General features: G+C 41.6%; 1 protein-coding gene across 3 annotated transcripts in view; it reads left to right on the top strand.

Annotated features, from left to right (window-relative positions):
- The window catches only part of tmem170b (transmembrane protein 170B), a 69,069-nt gene that overhangs the window by 38,233 nt on the left and 12,455 nt on the right, over positions 1-18,381 (top strand). Inside the window, exons 2-3 of one of the 3 annotated variants that reach the window (XM_043719035.1) lie at positions 4,810-4,980; positions 6,391-6,823. In XM_043719035.1, the coding sequence (XP_043574970.1) occupies positions 4,810-4,980; positions 6,391-6,395 (176 nt within the window). In that variant the 3' untranslated portion in view covers positions 6,396-6,823. Of the gene's footprint in view, positions 1-755; positions 882-4,809; positions 4,981-6,390; positions 6,824-18,381 lie in introns of those variants that run through there. The other 2 variants (XM_043719033.1, XM_043719032.1) reach the window with 2 other exon arrangements.

The following is an 18,381-nucleotide window of genomic DNA, read 5'->3' as shown; positions in this document are numbered from 1 at the left end:
CTCCACCAAGGACATGCAGGTCCTTGGACTTCTCCATCGCCAGACCATAGCAACACGACGGTTGGAGGAAGAGCGCCTCATCTTCTGCCTAGGAACCCTCCAACCACAAGGGATGAACTCCGATTTCTCCAGTTTCCTCATTTCCCCTCCCCCCCACCTTGTCTCAGTCAAATCTCTCGAACTCTGCACCGCCTTCCTAACCTGCAATCATCTTCCTGACCTCTCCGCCCCCACCCCCTATCCAGCCTATCACCCTCACCTTGCCCTCCTTCCACCTATTGCATTTCCAATGCCCCTCCCCCAAATCTCTCCTCCCTACCTTTTATCTTAGCCTGCTGGACACACTTTCCTCATTCCTGAAGAAGGGCTTATGCCTGAAACGTCGATTCTCCTGCTCCTTGGATGCTGCCTGACCTGTGCTTTTCCAGCAACACATTATCAGCTCTGTGTCTGTCTGAGATCAGCCATGATCTTATTTAAACTGCAGAACAAGCTCTCAAGGCTGAATTGCATACTCCTGTTTTGGGTTTTCAATATTCCAGCCCTTCCTCTGGCTATAACTATGGCTTTTCCCAAATTGCTTCAAAATCAACTGTGATTAGAATATTAGTTGTTTGAGGTAAAACCAGTAATATTTAATTTAACCATGTAAATGGCGGACAGTTTGTAACGACAACATCTGAACTTTCCTTTTGTCCGCACCAGGAATTGAAAATGTCTTTGTTTTCTAACAGCAATCGGCAAGACTGGTTCTTTTAATGTAGATCTGGTGGTCTTTAGTCAGGCACCAGTGAACCTCACTGTAGAGTAATTCATTATGGTGCTACATTGTGTAATGAGAGGAGAAGCCATTTTGGATTTGGTGCTCGGCAACGAGCCAGGTAAGGTGTCCGATCTCGCGGTGGGAGAGCACTTTGGTTACAGTGATCATAACTGCCTCACATTTAGCATAGCCTTGGAGAGTGAAAGGAGCAGTTACTGAGGGAAGATATTTAATTGGGGAAAAGGAAATTTATGACGCTATCAGACAGGAGTTGGGAAGTACAGGTTAGGAGCAAATGTTCCACAGAAAGGTCATAGCAGACATGTGGAGACGATTTAAGGAGCAGTTGTTGGGAGTGATGCACTGATTTCTTCCTCTGGAGACAGATAAGAAGGGGTAGGACAATTGACATTTCGGGCAAAAGCCCTTCTTCAGGAATACAGGCAGAGTGCTTGAAGGGTGGAGAGATAAATGAGAGGAGGGTGGGGGTGGGGAGAAAGCATAGAGTACAATAGGTGAGTGGGGGTGGGGATGAAGGTGATAGGTCAGGAAGAAGGGTGGAGTGGAAAGGAAGATAGGCAGGTAGGACAAGTCATGGGGACAGTGCTGAGCTGGAAGTTTGGAGCTGGATCCAAAGCCTGACCACCCTGGCCGACCCATTGTCTCAGCATACTCCTGCCCCACTGAACTCAACTCTACCTACGTCGACACCACCCATGCCCTCCACCTCCTCCAAGACTTCTGTTTCCCTGGCCCCCAATGCCTCATCTTCACCATGGATATCCAGTCCCTCTACACCTCCATCCACCATGACCAGGACCTCCAAGCCTTCCATTTCTTCCTCTTCCGACGTCACCAACAGTACCCTTCCACTGACACACTCATTTGTTTGGCTGAACTGGTCCTCACCCTTAACAATTTCTCCTTTGAATCCTCCTACTTCCTCCAGACCAAAGGGGTAGCCATGGGCACCCATATGGGCCCCAGCTATGCCTGTCTCTTTGTTGGCTACGTAGAACAGTCCATCTTCTGTAATTACACCGGCACCACTCCCCACCTCTTCCTCCGCTACATTGATGACTGCATTGGCACCATCTTGTGCTCCTGCAAGGAGGTTGAGCAATGCATCAACTTCACCAACACATTCCACCCTGACCTTAAATTTACCTGGACCATCTCTGACACCTCCCTCCCCTTCCTGGATCTCTCCACCTCCATCAATGACGACCGACTTGACACTGACATTTTTTACAAATCCACCGATTCCCACAGCTACCTGGATTACACCACTTCCCATTCTACCTCCTGCAAAAATGCCATCCCGTATTCCCAATTCCTCCGCCTCCGCTGTATCTGCTCCCAGGAGGACCAGTTCCACCATAGAACACACCAGATGGCCTCCTTCTTTAGAGACCGCAATTTCCCTTCCCACGTGGTTAAAGATGCCCTCCAATGCATCTCGTCCACATCCCGCACCTCCGCCCTCAGACCCCACCCCTCCAACCGTAACAAGGACAGAACGCCCCTGGTGCTCATCTTCCACCTTTAACAACCTTCGCATAAACCAAATCATCTGCCGACATTTCCGCCACCTCTAAACGGACCCCACCACCAGGGATATATTTCCCTCCCCACCCCTTTTCGCAAAGACCGTTCCCTCCATGACGCCCCAAAGGAACCTTCCACATCCATCAAAGTTTTACCTGCACATCCACCAACATTATTTATTGTATCCGTTGCTCACGATGCGGTCTCCTCTACAGAGCGCTTTAGGGAACATCTCCGGGACACCCGCACCAATCAACCACACTGCCCTGTGCAGAGCGCTTTAGGGAACATCTCCGAGACACCCGCACCAATCAACCAAATCGCCCCGTGGCTCAACATGTCGACTCCCCCTCCCACTCTGCCGAAGATATGGAGGTGCTGAACTCCCCCTCCCACTCTGCTGAGGACATGGAGGTCCTGGGTCTCCTTCACCGCTGCTCCCTCACCACCAGACGTCTGGAGGAAGAACGCCTCATCATCTTCGTCGGAACACTTCAATCCCAGGGCATCAATGTGGACTTCAACAGTTTCCTCATTTCCCCTCACTCCAGCTCCAAGCTTCCAGCTCAGCACTGTCCCCATAACCTGTCCTACCTCTTCCTTTCCGCCTATCTTCCTTTCCACCTATCCACTCCACCCTCTTCTCTGACCTATCACCTCCATCCCCACCCCCACTCACCTATTGTACTCTTTGCTACTTTCTTCCCCCCACCCTCCTCTCATTTATCTCTCCACCCTCTGCCTCTATTCCTGATGAAGGGCTCTTGCCCGTAACATCGATTGTCCTGCTCCTTGGATGCTGCCTGACCTGCTGCGCTGTTCCAGCAACACATTTTCAGCTCTGATCTCCAGCATCTGCAGACCTCCCTTTCTCCTCATTTCATAAGGTTCCCCATGGTAGGCTCATTTACAATGTCAGGAAGTATAGGATACAGGGAGATTTGGCTATCTGGATTCAGAATTGATTGGCTGACAGAAGGCAGAGGGTGGTTGTAGATGCAAAATATTCTGCCTGGAGGTCAGTGTTGAGTGGCGTCCCACAGAGCTCTGTTCTTGGGCCTCTGCTCTTTGTAGTTTTTATAAATTACTTGGATGAGAAGGTTAATGAGTGGGTTAGTAAATTTGCAAACTACACAAAACTTGGAGGTATTGTTGATAGTATCAAGGGCTACTGCGGCATGCAGCGTGACATAGACAGGATGCAGAACTGGGCTGAGAAATGGCAGATGGTGTTCAACATGGATAAATGTGAAGTGATGCATTTTGGAAGGTCAAACTCTAATACTGAATATGGGGTTAAAGACCGGATTCTTGGCAGTGTGGAGGAACAGAGGGATCTTGGTGTTCAAGTAATAGTGGATAGGGTTGTTAATGAAAGCCAAAACACCATATGCTTTCTTAACAGGGGGATTGAGTTTAAATGTCGTAAGGTTTTGCTGCAGCTCTAAAAGTCCCTGGTGAGACCACACTTGGAATATTGGGTCCAATTCTGGTCACCCTATTATAGGAAAGATAGAGGCTTTGGAGAGGGTGCAAAGAAGGTTTACCAGGATGCTGCCTGGACTGGAGGGCTTGCCTTCTGAAGAAAGCTTGAATAAGCTCTGACTTTTCTCTCTGGAGAGAAGGAGGAAGAGAGGAGACCTGATCAAAGCATACAAGATAATGAGTGGAATAGATGGACTCAATAGCCAGAGACTTTTCCCCAGGGCAGGATTGACTAGTACGTGGAGTCATAGTTTGAAAATATTAGGAGGAAGGTGTAGAGGAGACGTCAGAGGTAGGTTTTTTTACGCAGAGAGTTGTGAATGCATGGTGGTAGAAGCAGAGTCATTAGGGACATTTAAGTGACTGCAGAACACGCACATGGATAGCAGTGAGTTGAGGGGTGCATAGGTTAAGTTATTATATTTTACATTAGGATTAAACCTTGGCACAACATTGTGGGCCAAAGGGCCTGTTCTGTGCTGTACTTTTCTATGTTCTAATCCTGTTCTTGTAAATCTTTGTTTAATGTAATAGCAAATCTTAGGGTGGATACTGTGTAAAATTGCTAGGTATTATTAGATTTCAGTGTTGTGAAAAATCTTTTTAAGGTGCCACCAATTTGGCTTGAAACTTTTGAAATCATCACTTTTTACATTCATCTGTGAATAACCTTAGCGATTTTCTATCTTAAATTTTAACTGTTAGCAAATTTGAGTTTGATTGCTAAAATTAGCCGCTAGAGGTAATTGCTGCAGACAGTAAGAACATCCAGTGGGTTTTGCAGAAACCAGTTTTCATGACCGGCAGATGGTGTGTAAGAGAAATCTTAACCCTATCGCAGCCAATTCCTGGGAAATTAAGATTGTTTCTTTCAAGGAGTTTTGCTTTGTTCACCCAATTCTTTGTCGAAGATTTAATACGCTTATGTGTCTTGTCTTTTCATGTATGTCAGTAATTATAACTATTTTTGGTTTACTTATCCATCCTAATTAATTATTTCTTTTCTCTCCCAGAAATGTGGTACTGGGTTTTCCTGTGGGCTCTCTTCTCCTCTCTCTTTCTGCATGGTGCAGTGGGACTGCTGATGTTTGTGATGCTTCAAAGGCACAAGCAAGGGAGAGTGATATCAGTGGTGGCAATTGTTGTGGGATTCCTGGCATCCATAACTGGAGGAATGATTACCAGTAAGTGTTTGTGCTGTTACATAGGTGCTATTTTGTTAGTTACAGTTGCTAGCTACAGTTAAATTCTGTGCCTTTGCCTAGACTTCTGGCTACAAAATATTGTAAAAGAAAATTGCATTTTGATGTACTGTATATTCTTTGAGGTTTAAAAGAAATTTCCCCCCTCTACCCCTCCTTTTTTTTTCTAAATATGGTGCTGTGATTGATGTTTGCACACTGCAAAATGCAATATTCTGCTCACCAAACAGAGGCACACAAAGTATATCTAAAAGTACTGAGGCTTCTGACAGTCTGGACCCCCTCAAGAATAAGTGTTGTCATTTCAGGAATTATTAGTCACTTTTATTTCTGATATTGAACAGGAAATGTTGTTTGTGAGAACAGAATAATGGATGTGTGTCATGAGACTAATTATAACGTGAATTGATAAGATCATGAAATGTTTGCCATTATAACTGGCAAACCTGTTAGCAACCTGATGGCGATTTGAGCCTGAAGAAAGGCTACTGATTGGTCTAGTCATCTCTGAAGCATCATGAAAAGCACTAAATCACTACTGTGAACATTTTACCGAGGGGAAATAGGAGTAATAAGGTGGAAGCTAAAATATGCATAAAATGTACTAGCTTTTTTTAGATAGTTAAACAGGTTAATTTTAAGAACATAACAACCTTCTCCTTTTCCCCTCTTTTCCGCCCCCCCCCCCGCCTCCAAATTGGCATTAGACTGATTTTTTTGAGTAATTTTTCCTCATTGCCATTAAGACCCAGTTACAGCTCTTTGAACAAGGATAAGCTTGTTATCAGCTTTCTAACAGCCCAATGAGAACGCTAAATGGGGGGAAAAAACAGATCTTCAGCATCTATAGTAATTTGAAATAAAAATAGAATTGGTGCAACTCAGCAGGTCTGACCACATCCTGTGAAGAGAAAAGCAGAGCTAATGTTTCTAGTCCATTATGACAAATAAGTGTTTTTTTTTTTTTGCTTGGTGAAAGGGCAGCTTTCATTTGAGTAACTTGTTTTGCCAATTCAGTGGTGGAAGTAGATCATGTCACACCACAGACTGAGACAGAGCAGGTAGACTGCAACATCAGATTTTCCAAAATACTTTCCCTGAACTTGTGGTCAGATTCAGATGATGAATGAAGACTGATGCAAATTGTCATCAAAAATTGCACAAATTTGGGGTTAATGACTGCAGTGTTTGAGTTTTTGTTCAATACCAATGCTATTAACACAGGAATGCCTCTTTAAGGCATTGACACCAATGTTTTTGGTTTTGTGGCACATATTTATATCTACCATGAAACTTTGGCAGGCATATTAAATTTAAAACCATGTTCACATCAATTTGTATATAGTTGTTTTTGTATTGTCAATACCAACCCTCTTGCATTCTCATTTTTAGATTGATCTGACAAGGCAACACTTTACAATTGCTATCTAAACCTGTGCCTCACAAAGTTCATGCAGCAAAGGAGAAACACAAGTCAGGCAGAGTTTCCAGTCAGTTTGCCGGGGCAAAGTGTTCATAATGTTTTAAAATGTTTGCATTCATCGTGCAGTCCATACATATTTGTGGACTTCTTTTATACTCTTAATATTTCTGTATTCCATTTCCATATCTTTTTGAATTTGTGTTATACTGGTTGCACCCAATCTCAAAGTCCTGTTTTGATCTAACATTCAAACAATGTTGACCAATGGGGAGAATTTTTAGCTTAAACTGAGATTCCAGATAATTCTTACATGTATTTATTCTGTAGCTTTTAAAGTGTTTTATTGAATGTGGGGATTGCTTAAAAATAAACTGGATACACATTATTTTCAGAGAAATATGACCAATTTCCTGATGTCTTGGCTTTAAGATATGGCATGGGATGGAGATCTCTGTCTGAAGATCCAGTGGGAGTCCTTTTTTATATTTAGGGAAAATGTGCCTTGTCTTGGTCCACTGGGGCATTTGACAGGTTAGTGTTGGGCCAAGCCCCTCAGATACTGGGTGCTGCTTGTCATGTCTCCTGCCTATTGGTAAGTTGATAAGTGACAGTGTGATGAGTCCCTTTTTAAGTAGGCATTAATTACATCTGCTTGAAGGTTACAGTTGCTGATTAGGTGGGAGGGCCAACCCCCAAAGCCCATCCCCAATCCAGACTTCTTCAGAGCATCACCAGTCAAACTCCTTCTTCTAACAGAAAATGCAGTCTAAAGCAGAGTTCAAAACTCCGGCCTGTCTCCCCATGAGGTTCTGGTTACCATTTAACATTTGCCATCTTCTGGAGGATAAGTTCTGCTTCAGATTTAGAAGAACCAGTTCCCAGGCACTGACCTTTTTAATGGCCAATGTATGTCAACTTTTTAAACATAATGTCTGTCCCTGGTGTCAAAGAGTCTGTAGAACCTTTTTGATTGAAAGCCAACCTGCGCTTAACTTCCAGGGCTGGCCTAATGAATATCCGTTTGTTCTGCGTTTTTTTTTAAACATATATGCTGCTGCCCACAGTCCAGAGGTCATCTTTAGCTCACAGTTCTTAGATCACAGCTCAAAAACGGATTTCATAAGGGTCACTAAAAGGATGAAAGATGAAAGAATCTCTGGGACTTAGAGAAGGAAGTTGCAGAGCTTGAAACAGTTGTAAACCAAACCACAAACAATGATGAATGAATTTTAAAATCGATAATGTTGAAGAGGCCAGTATTAGAGGACTATAGACACCTCTGCATTGTTGACTGAAAGTGATTACATCAATGTGAAACAGCAAATCTGTAGAGAGATTTCGGTGAGAATTTTAAATGTCTGGTTTTATCAGAATCTAGTTTAGATCAAGAAACATTGACTGAGACTGCAAGGAGCTTGAAAACTCTATCTGGTGTTGATTTCAAGCCGAAATGTCTTGCATTGCCTTCCCAATAAACAATCTAAGCTGTTCTTTGATATCAAGCATAAACTAGCCAGGCTTACTGTCTGGTAGGCTGTAGAACATGTCATATAACTCCCTTAATTTCCCCTTACGTTTACTGATCGCATCCAAAACATCGTAATACTTTTAACCTTCCTATTGTAACAGTTGTCAGTAGTTTAGTGAGCAGTAGGAGGTTGGTCTCATGAACAGGATGAGCATGGAGAGCACACAGAAAATTGGAAAGAATCCAGAGAGTCACAACTTCAAGGCTAGTGCATGGATAGCTTTAGAGAAAGTTTGACCTTGTGGGTTTGGTGAAAGAAGAGACGTAGCAGTTGATGGGTGGCCTTGATCTTAGTAATAAAAAATCCATGATCTCTGCAGTCCTGCTTAGAAGGGGAATTTCATCAAAGGAGAGAAACTGAAATTACATTTATGTTCTAGTGTTATCCTAGAAAGGTGAACTGATATCACAAATGAGATCTAGCAGTGAATGGCTAAACCACTTGTCCACTTATTTATTCAAGCTTACTTTCTTAAACCTTGAGGGAACAGAGATGAGAGCCCATTTTGCAAAGTGTAATGATGATTAGGCCATTAAGGGTGAGGGCAGTGGCTGAGAGAGAATGGTACTGATCATGCTAATTACTGGAGTCTTCAGGAAACCTCCGTCTCCTGCAGTGCTGACCGACTGTCTCTCAAGTAACCATCTCCTGTCACTTGCATTTTAAAATATGAGGGCAGAGGGTGATTTTTGCCCGCAGCACCAGGGAAGAAAAAACTTCAAGGGTGACCAGTCAGAGCAAGGTAGTCTGTATAAGTGAAAGGGACATAGCCTGTGAGAAACTGCTCTTTTTCTAATTATAGTGTGCTCTTACCCACATAGGTTCACTGTCTCAATAGTAGTGAATCAGCAGCAAATGTGGGAGGGAAGAGGGAAGCAACTGAGGGTGGAAGGAAAGAAGAATGCAGCTGCAAAAGGTGCATAATTATATTTGCTGTAATATAAATGGGAAATGTTGGAAATCCTCAGCATCTATGATGGCACCTATGCTGAGAGAATTAGACATCAGTGACCCTTTGTCAGATCGAGTGTAGATTGTGCTCCTGATGCATTGATTCTCTCATGTGCACTCTCCAGATACTGCCTGGCTGCTGACTATATCACTGGTTTTCTGTTTGTATTACAGATTTTTCAGTATCTCTAGTATGTTCTCCTATTAAATGCTTGCTGCTGGAAATTTGTAAATTGGTTAACTTTAATTTAAAATGCGAAAATATTTGTCACTCAGTTTTGTTAATAAAGCCCTTTTAGTTTAGAATATGAATAGTACATTGCAGTTGATTTGCTGCTAATTCCAGAAATTCTCATTTGTGCTTGGGGTTATTGATAATAGTACTTGGTTTTTGGGTGTTGCTGTCCTGATATTCATATGGTGAGGTTCAGAAAAGTGGGGTGGGTTAGTTGCTTGATATGAATGACCAAGTTGCATTTGCCTGACTAAATAATGATTGTGAATTCATTGTGTGCAATTCTGGTCTCCTTCCTATCGGAAAGATGTTGTGAAACTTGAAATGGTTCAGAAAAGATTCACAAGGATGTTGCTTGGGCTGGAGAGTTTGAATAGGCTGGGATTTTTTTTTCCCCTGGAACTCGAAGGCTGAGGGATGATCTTTTTAGAAGTTTATAGAATTGAAGGGCATGGATAGGAGAAATAGACAAAGTCTCTTCCTTTGGGTGGGGGAGTCCAGAACTAGAGGGTGTAGTTTTAGGGTGAGAAGGGCAAATTTTTCAGAGGGTGATATGTATATGGAATGAGCTGTCAGAGAAAGTGGTGAAAGCTGGTACAATTGCAACATTTAAAAGGCATCTAGATGGATATATGAATAGGAAGGGGTTGGAGGGTTATGGGCCGGGTGCTGGCAGGTAGGACTAGACTCGGTTGGGATATCTGGTCGGCATGGACGAGTTGGCCCGAAGGGTCTGTTTCAGTCCTGTACATCTCTGTATGACTCTGACTATGTATCATACTGAAACCTGCACTTCTAATGAACTTTTATAATACAAGGTAGAGTACACAAACCGAAAAGCTGTCCTGTGCCTATATCGAGACAGATCAACCCCACTCTGCCCATGGATTCAAATTCTGGACATGAGAAGGAGATGAAGACTTTGTAGAGAGTCCAAAGCTTCACCTAGAATGGCTCTAGGAATCAGGGACTGCTGTGGATCTGAGGTTGTTCTTCACTGACCCCAGAAACCTGAGGGGATTTGATGCAGATATGAAAAACATAACTAAGGATTAAATTATAAGGAGGGCCAATAAGAAAATGGGGCTGACACCTCTGCTTGATCAACATCATATATATTAATGGCAGAGAAGACTCCCTCTGACATTTTATTAGCCTGATCTTGCTCCTAAACACCATATTCTTAGTAAATGTAAAGTGTTTCCAGTGGCTTAAGGATTGGTCATCCAAGGGCTCAGATATAGATTCACTTAAAGTTGATAAATGAACTAGAGGTGCCATGAGGAAAAACTTTCACAGTTAGGCTTTGACATGCACTTGCTCCCTGAAATTGTGTTGGCGATTTAAATTGGCTTTCAAAAAGAAATTTAATACTTGTGTGTTGGAGAGGGAGAGACTGTGTGCAGGGAGGTGATACAATTGATTAAATTTCTCTTCAAAAGAACTGGTACAGGTTTGAGGGGCTGAGTGGCCTTCCTACCTGCAATAACATTCTGTGGATTTCAGAGCTCATGTAATGGCAATGAACAAAAGTTGAGAGTTAAGTGAATGAATGAGAGAAACCAACGTGGGAAGGAGCCTGGAAACTGGAGAAACACCAGAGCTGACAATTTAGCTCCTTGGGGATGTGACGTCTATACTCTGGAAGGGGAAACTGGAGATTGTCAAACATAATCCCACAAAATTTGAAGGTCAAAGGGGTGTGTGTTATTGTGTTGAAGAGAGATTAAGGCAGAAGATGAAGCCAGTAAACATGTAACATAAATGCAACTTGACCACTGATGTGGACAGCATATGGTCTTGATTGATATGTTTTTTTTAAACCAGTAACTTTCAATTCATTGATTATAGCCCTATTCACTCAGTAATTTGATCCAGGATTTTTTACCTGCTGTCTTATGATGATAGCTAAAGACCTGAAGTGACGTATTAATTGGCTTTCATTTAAGATTTTCAATAATATTTCATATCCTGATGTAATTAAAAATTTCTTGTTGAAACTTGTTTTAACTTTCGTAAACCTTTAAGGGATTGTTTATTCTTATAAGTGGAGCTGATTCCAGGAATGTAAAACCCTTTGCAGCATTTCAAAATTGATTCCTTTAATGGATGTTTTTAAATGCCACACCCCCAACTAAGTTGCAATGCTGAGCACGATTAGTTACCTTTCTCTGATTTTATTGTACATAAAATTTTCTCGCTAAATTTCATGAATCATACTCTGACAGCCAAACAAAACTTTAGTTAGAACACATTTGTAATATTACATGTAGTTCTGGTCACCACACTACCAGAAGGATGTAGATGCTTTGGAGAGGGTGCAGAGAAGGTTTAGCAGGACGTTGCCTAGTCTGAAGGGCTTTGGACATAAGGAGAGGTTGGACAAGCTCTGATTCTTTTCACTGGAAAGGCTGAGGGACGACTTGATCGTGGTCTACAAAATTGAGAAGCATAGATAGGGTGGAAAGGTTTTTTTCCCAGGGTGATAAAGTCAATGACCAGTTTCTAGGTGAGCAGATGAAAGTGTGGGGAGAAGTGTAGGAAAGATTTTTCTCCGTGTGGTGATGCCTGAAACACACTGCCGCTGGAGGTGGTGGAAGCAGGCACGTTAATACTTAATCTGTATCTTGATAGACCATGAACATGAGGTGAACCGAAAGAACCGTGAACACGGCACATGGGCAATAAGTAGTGGGTTTAAATAAGGATTTGGCGCTGGCTTAGTGGGTCAAAAGGCCTGTTCTTGTATTGTAGTTATAAGTCAATCCCTCAACATATACAGATCTGTAATACACATGATGTAGTAAAGTCTTGTTCATTTCTTTCTTTAACTATTCTTACCATATTGATCCAATTTGGTTTAAAGAATGTAAGATAGAGGAGTAAGCCATTTTACATAAACTCTTGATTCACTGTATTGCCTAAATGAATATGTTAATAACCTAGCATCATTGCTTTCTCGATAGAAAATTTCCTAATGGATGTAAGTTTGCTCACTGAGCGGGAAGGTTTGTTTTCAGACGTTTTGTCACCATACTAGGTAACATCAGTGAGCCTCCCATAAAGCACTAGTATGGCCCGCTTTTTATTTGTGTTTTTAGTTTCCTTGGGTTGGTGATGTCGTCATGTCCTGTGGTGATTCATAATTGCGTGACCCACTGAGTGAAGAAATTCCTCCCTACGTCCATTTTAAATGGAGACCCCTTATTTTTAAATTAATACCCATAGTTTGTTTTTTTTTTTAATTGAAGGGAACCTTCTCTTGGCATCTACAATTTATCTACTGAGCAGCACGGTGGCTCAGCGGTTAGCACTGCTACCTCACAGCGCCAGGGACCTGGGTTCCATTTCCGCCTCTGTCTATCTGTCTGGAGTTTGCACAAACTCCCCATGTCTGCGTGGGTTTCCTCCAGGTCCTCCAGTTTCCGCCAATAATTCAAAGATGTGCAGGTTAGTTGAATTGGCCATGCTAAATTGCCCATACTGTTCAGGGATATGTAGGGTTAGGTGCATCCGTCAGAGGTAAATGTAGGGTAGGGAAGTGGGTCTGGGGGGTTACTCTTTGGAGGGTCACTGTGGACCTGTTGGGCCAAAGGACCTGTTTCCACACTATAGGGATTCAATGATTTATGATCATGTAAAGCTGCACAATGGTAACCACCAGTCTAAGTTAAATGCAGACAGCAAGTCACACTACTGTGGCGAGTTGAATATCTTGCATCCTGTGGCAGAGTTTTGAATGCTGCATTAATTCACAATGTGGTGTTCAGACTACAGTTCTTAGATTTCAGTTGTGGAGGAGTGAATCTGATTGGGCATAGACCATTGTTTTGATGGTTAAAACATAGAGGATTCATTCTTGAATCGGTTGCAAGATCTTTAGCAATGCTGGTGTCAGCCTAGTGGTTGTGAAAGCTCAATAATTACTCAGCTCAGTAATTACTCATTCTTACCTTTCACATTTAATTGGTAGAATAGTGTTGCAAGCAGAATATGACTTCCTGTCAAATTGCCAGCTTATCCACCTTTTTAAAAAATCCTTAAAACCATCAATCTCTCCTCATAAGCTAACCCCTTCATTCCAGGAATCGGTCTAATGAATCTTATCAGAATTGCTTCCAACCCAACTATTTCATTCTTTTAAATATGGAAAGCAAAATTGTATGCAATACATTAGGTGTGCTTTACCGATTAATTGTTGTAGCAACACTTCTCTCCTTTTGAATCTCTTGCAATAAAGGCAACAGACCATTTGGTTACCTACCTTTCCTGTGTCTGCATACTAACAACTTGTTTTATATCCAAGGACACACCGGTCCGTTTGTATTTTAAGCTTGTGTAGGAGGGAAGGGAAAGCAACAGAGGCTGGAGTCAAGTAGAAAGATCAGCAGCATGTGTGCAGAGTTTAAGTTCAAAACAGGCTAGGAAAGAAGCAAAAAGAAATGATAACTTAGGACATATTACTAGAGATGTTGGAAATCATGAGGATAAGATGTTTAGCATTAAGGAGCTTTATCTAAATGCTTATAGTGCTTGTATCAAAGCTGATGATTTAATGGCACAAAGTGTGAATGATTATGATGTAATAGACATCACAGACGTGTTTGCAGGGAGTTCAGGACTGGCAGTTAAACATTCAAGGATTTACAACTTATCGAAAAGATAGGGAGACGGACAAGGTGGTGGGGTTGCCTTCTTAGTTAAGAATAAGATCAAATCTATGGCACTGAATGACATAGGGTCAGATGATGTGGAGTCCGTGTGGGTGGAGCTGAGGAACCACTAAAAAGGCAATAAAACCATAATGGGAGTTATGTACAGACCTCCCTGCAGTGGTCAGGACCAGGGACGCAAGATGTCCCAGGAAATATAGGGCATGTCAGAATGGCAAGGTCACGGTGATCATGGGGGACTTCAATATGCAGGTGGACTGGGTGAATAATGTTGCTGGTGGATCCAAAGAAAGGGAATTCGTGGAATGCTTACAGGATGGCTTTTAGGAACAGTTTGTGATGGAGTCCACAAGGGAGCAGGCTATTCTGGACTTAGAACTATGTAATGAGCCAGACTTTATAAAAGATCTTAAAGTCAGGGAACACTTAGGAGGCAGCGATCATAATATGGTAGAGTTCAGTCTGGAGTTTGAAAGGGAGAAAGCAAAATTGGATATAGTGGTGTTACAGTTAAATATAATTAGTCATGAGAGAGGAACTGATGAAAATTGACTGGAAGCAGAGCCGAGTGGGGAAGATAGTAGAGCAACAATGGCAGGGGTTCTGGGCGTAATTGAGGACACCATTACAGAGGTACATCCCAAAGAAAAGATAGATTCGAGGGTTAGACAGCCATGGCTGACAAAGGAAGTCAGGAAATGTATCAAAGAAAGAGAGATCCTGTAAAGTGGCTAAGAGCACTGGGAAATCAAAGTTGGGAAGACTACAAAAACAAACAGGATAACAAAAGGAGAAATAAGGAAGGAGCGGATCAAATATGAAGGTAAGCTCGCCAGTAATATTAGAAATGATATAAAAGTTTCTTTCAATACATAAACAAACGACAGGCAAGAGTAGAAATTGGGCAGTTCCAAATTGATGCAGGAAGGCTAGTGCTGGGAGATAAGGAAATAGCTGAAGAACATAAGTACGTTTGTTAGTCTCCACAGTGGAAGACATGAGTAATATCCCAACAATTAAGGAGGGTCAAGGGGCAGAGTGGAGTATGGTAGCCATTACAAAAGAGGAAGTGCTAGAAAAGCAAAAAGGTCTTAAAAAAAAAAAAAAAAATTGATAAATCTTCTGGCCCTGATGGGCTACATGCTAGAGTTCTGAGAGAGGTGACTGAGGAAATAGCGGAGGCGCTGACAGTGATCTTTCAAAAATCACGAGTCGGGGAAAGTCCCAGATGATTGGGAAATCGGTGTTGAAAACCCCTTGTTCAAGAAAGGATCAAGACAAAAGATGGAAAATTATAGGCCGATTAGCCTAACATCAGATGTAAGTAAAATACTAGAATGAATCCATTTAAGGATGAGGCTTCTAAATTCTTGGAAGTGCAGGGTTGGATTAAACAAGTCAGCATGGATTTAGTGAGGGGGAGGTCATGCCTGACAAACCTGTTGTGATTTTTAACTTGTACACTCCAGTCCAACACCAGCGTCTCCAAATCATGAAATTCCAGTTAGACCACCAAGAAGACTAATTTGCTTGACTGCAATGCAGGACAAAAGTAATTCAGAAAGAGTTCTGTTTACTGTAATACATTTTAACAAATATTGACAAAGGAAAGGATTCGCTGCACAACGTTTAGATCTCCTATTTAACCATGAGAGTCCGAGTCTTATGGTAGATTTAGGTAGAACTTTGTTACAGCTTCAGATTATCTTCCCAATAAGGTACACAAAATCTTCAGATTGCGTGTAGTTAATACCTAGAATGCACACGTTCTCCCTTTGACATTATTGGTCAGCAGCGCTAAGATGACCCTCTGTAATTGCCTTTTTGGTACTGCATCTTAAACCAATGGACAGGCTGGTTCACCCACACATGATGTTTTCAGTCTTTGATGATAAGAGGGGCCACTTCTTTTGCCTGAATCATTTTCTTTTGGTTATTTTTCATACATATGTAGATCTATAGCTACTATGGAATCTATATATAACTATATCTTTGATCTGAAAAAAACCTACTTTTTAATATTGTCACAGATTGATTAAATCATTCAAGAGAAATGACTACTTAGTGTAAAATGTTCTTGTCTATGTAAGAAATTGCAGCTGTGCATTCCATCCCAGCCAGTAACCTTGATTAAACAGTCTTGCTATTGTCCTACTTGTTGAGACTACATTAGGCAAATATTTTCCCATACACTGGAACTACTGTAGCCATGTTCTGAAGAGCTTGTCAGTGGCAGTTGTTGGCCATTTTGTAACAATAGCTTAAACTATATATCTTTAGAAACCTCTTGTGCATATTCATGCTTAACATAAATGGTTTGATACTTGTAACTTTTTTGTAATAATAAATTACATTAATTATTACAAAGAAGCCAACATTCCTAAGATCAAAAATTCACATTTCAGGACTGGTTTAAATTGTCTGTCTTAATTCTTTTTGATTTCCGCATGAGTGCGCTGGGTCAAGCAATGGTCGTTGTTGATTTGATGGTTGATCTTATGGACCTAGGATGTTTTATTTTGTTTGAATCCAGTCTTTTAACCCTTTTTTTTTATGTTTTTGCTCTCTTTTCATCCAGAATAAGAGAGGGGGCAGAGAGAGATTTTCAGTTTTAGGCTCTGAATGATGATCAAAGTTTGGGTAATGATGATGGCTTCCCTGAGCGTGCCACTTTGGCAGTTTGTTACAATTGGAGGGCTGTCTTTGGGCAGTTTTTCTTGTTTCATTATTGCTGCCTGTCCTGTCTGTCTCTCCTTTTTTTTTTTTTAAACCCCCTCTCCTCCTCTCTCCCTCTGGCTGCTCCCAAAAGCTCTATTTTCTTGTATGACCAAAAATGGGCAACTAGTGATTCTTCTGTGTTGCAGAGCTTTTCTGCTATTTCACTTTTCATAGCAATCCAAATTCCATTCCAGTCTATACTCCCAAAAGACAAAACTACATGATCATTTTATAGAAGTCATTTTAAAAAGAAACCTGCATTGTAAAACCACCAGAACAATCTGCTTTCACAATGTTGGAGCCCTAGCTTTGGATGGCACGTGGATGTATTGGGGACTTGGAAAGTGGCCCCACATTGCTCAAAAGAAGAAAAAAATCTCTTGACTCTCTTTTTGAGATAATGGGCCCTATTAATGTTCTCATCTTGAAGCAAGACCATGATTAACCCCAGATAATTTACCTATGATTTAGATTTTAAATGCTACGTCCTTCGGGAAGTCAATGAGGGTATTTCCACTGTTGTAAGTTGTCAACATATTTTGATTGTGGTACAGTGAAGGTGTATTGATGTGAAATATCTACTATATGATGCCTTGTAACCTCCACTTAACATACACCTTAAATTGCAAATCAAATCTTGTACAGTTAAACAGCACTTGCCAGCTGCAGTGTTTATGCTGGAACAATAAGACACTGCTGTCATTCTGTTTGAACGCATTATAACATGGTGACATAACACAACACAGCAAGAATTTCCAAACTGCTTCAGAAGTGATGTGATTTTGTTAAATCCTACAAACCAGGCTCTGCATAATATCCGGACAGCAGTAATTTTTATTGAAATAGTGTCCTACACAGTAGATGAGAGGTTTGAGCTTGTAATATTAACAAAGAATTTTGGAAGATTAACTGCAGGGAAACTTGTGTGATATATATTTATGCTGGAATACATTGTAAAAAGCCAAGTCAAAGATGTTTATATTTTAACTAGTCAGCTATTCCGTGGAGCTAACAGCTTCCTCTGCATCTAAAAGGGTAACATCCAGGAAGTACTGAGACAGCACTGCATACTTGTGCCACACACACTCACTGGCAAGTTCCTACACCACAAGGACTACAGTTGAAGACCGCTCACCGTCAATGTCTTCAGGGCAATTACGGATGGACAATTAATGCTTAATCACCAGTGGCACCCACATCCCACTAATGAATCATTTTTTAAAAAATTAAATAAAATTAGAAGAAAATAAATATCCTAACCCTTAAGCCATTTTACTGGCAATTATTGCATCAAGAGACGATTGATATTTTGACACTCAGCAGTCAGCCAGTATTGAATGAAAAGCAGAAGTACCACAGAAACTCAGCAGTCCTGGCAGCATCAGTGTAGAGAAGAACAGTTGATGTTTCATGTCTGATCAGACTAATTTGGAATTTATGGAAGAGTCCTATTGGACTCTGTTTCTCTTTCCATAGATGCTGCCTGAACTGCTGAATTTTTCCTGCAACTTCTAGAACATAGAAGAATACACCGCAGTACAGGCCCTTTAGCCCTCGATGTTGCGCTGATCCAAGCCCACCTAACCGACACTAGCCCACTATCCTCCAATGCCTATCCAATGCCCGCTTAAATGCCCATAAAGAGGGAGTGTCCACCACTGCTACTGGCAGGGCATTCCATGAGCTCACGACTCGCTGAGTAAAGAACCTACCCCTAACATCTGTCCTATACCTACCACCCCTTAATTTAAAGCTATGCCCCCTCCTAATAGCTGACTCCATATGTGGAAAAAGGTTCTCACGGTCAACCCTATCTAAACCCCTAATCATCTTGTACACCTCTATCAAGTCACC

This window comes from Chiloscyllium plagiosum, chromosome 29, assembly GCF_004010195.1.
Source record: "Chiloscyllium plagiosum isolate BGI_BamShark_2017 chromosome 29, ASM401019v2, whole genome shotgun sequence".
NCBI lineage: Eukaryota > Metazoa > Chordata > Chondrichthyes > Orectolobiformes > Hemiscylliidae > Chiloscyllium > Chiloscyllium plagiosum.
Note: the sequence above shows the minus strand (reverse complement) of the source record. Positions and strands in the feature narration are given on the sequence as shown.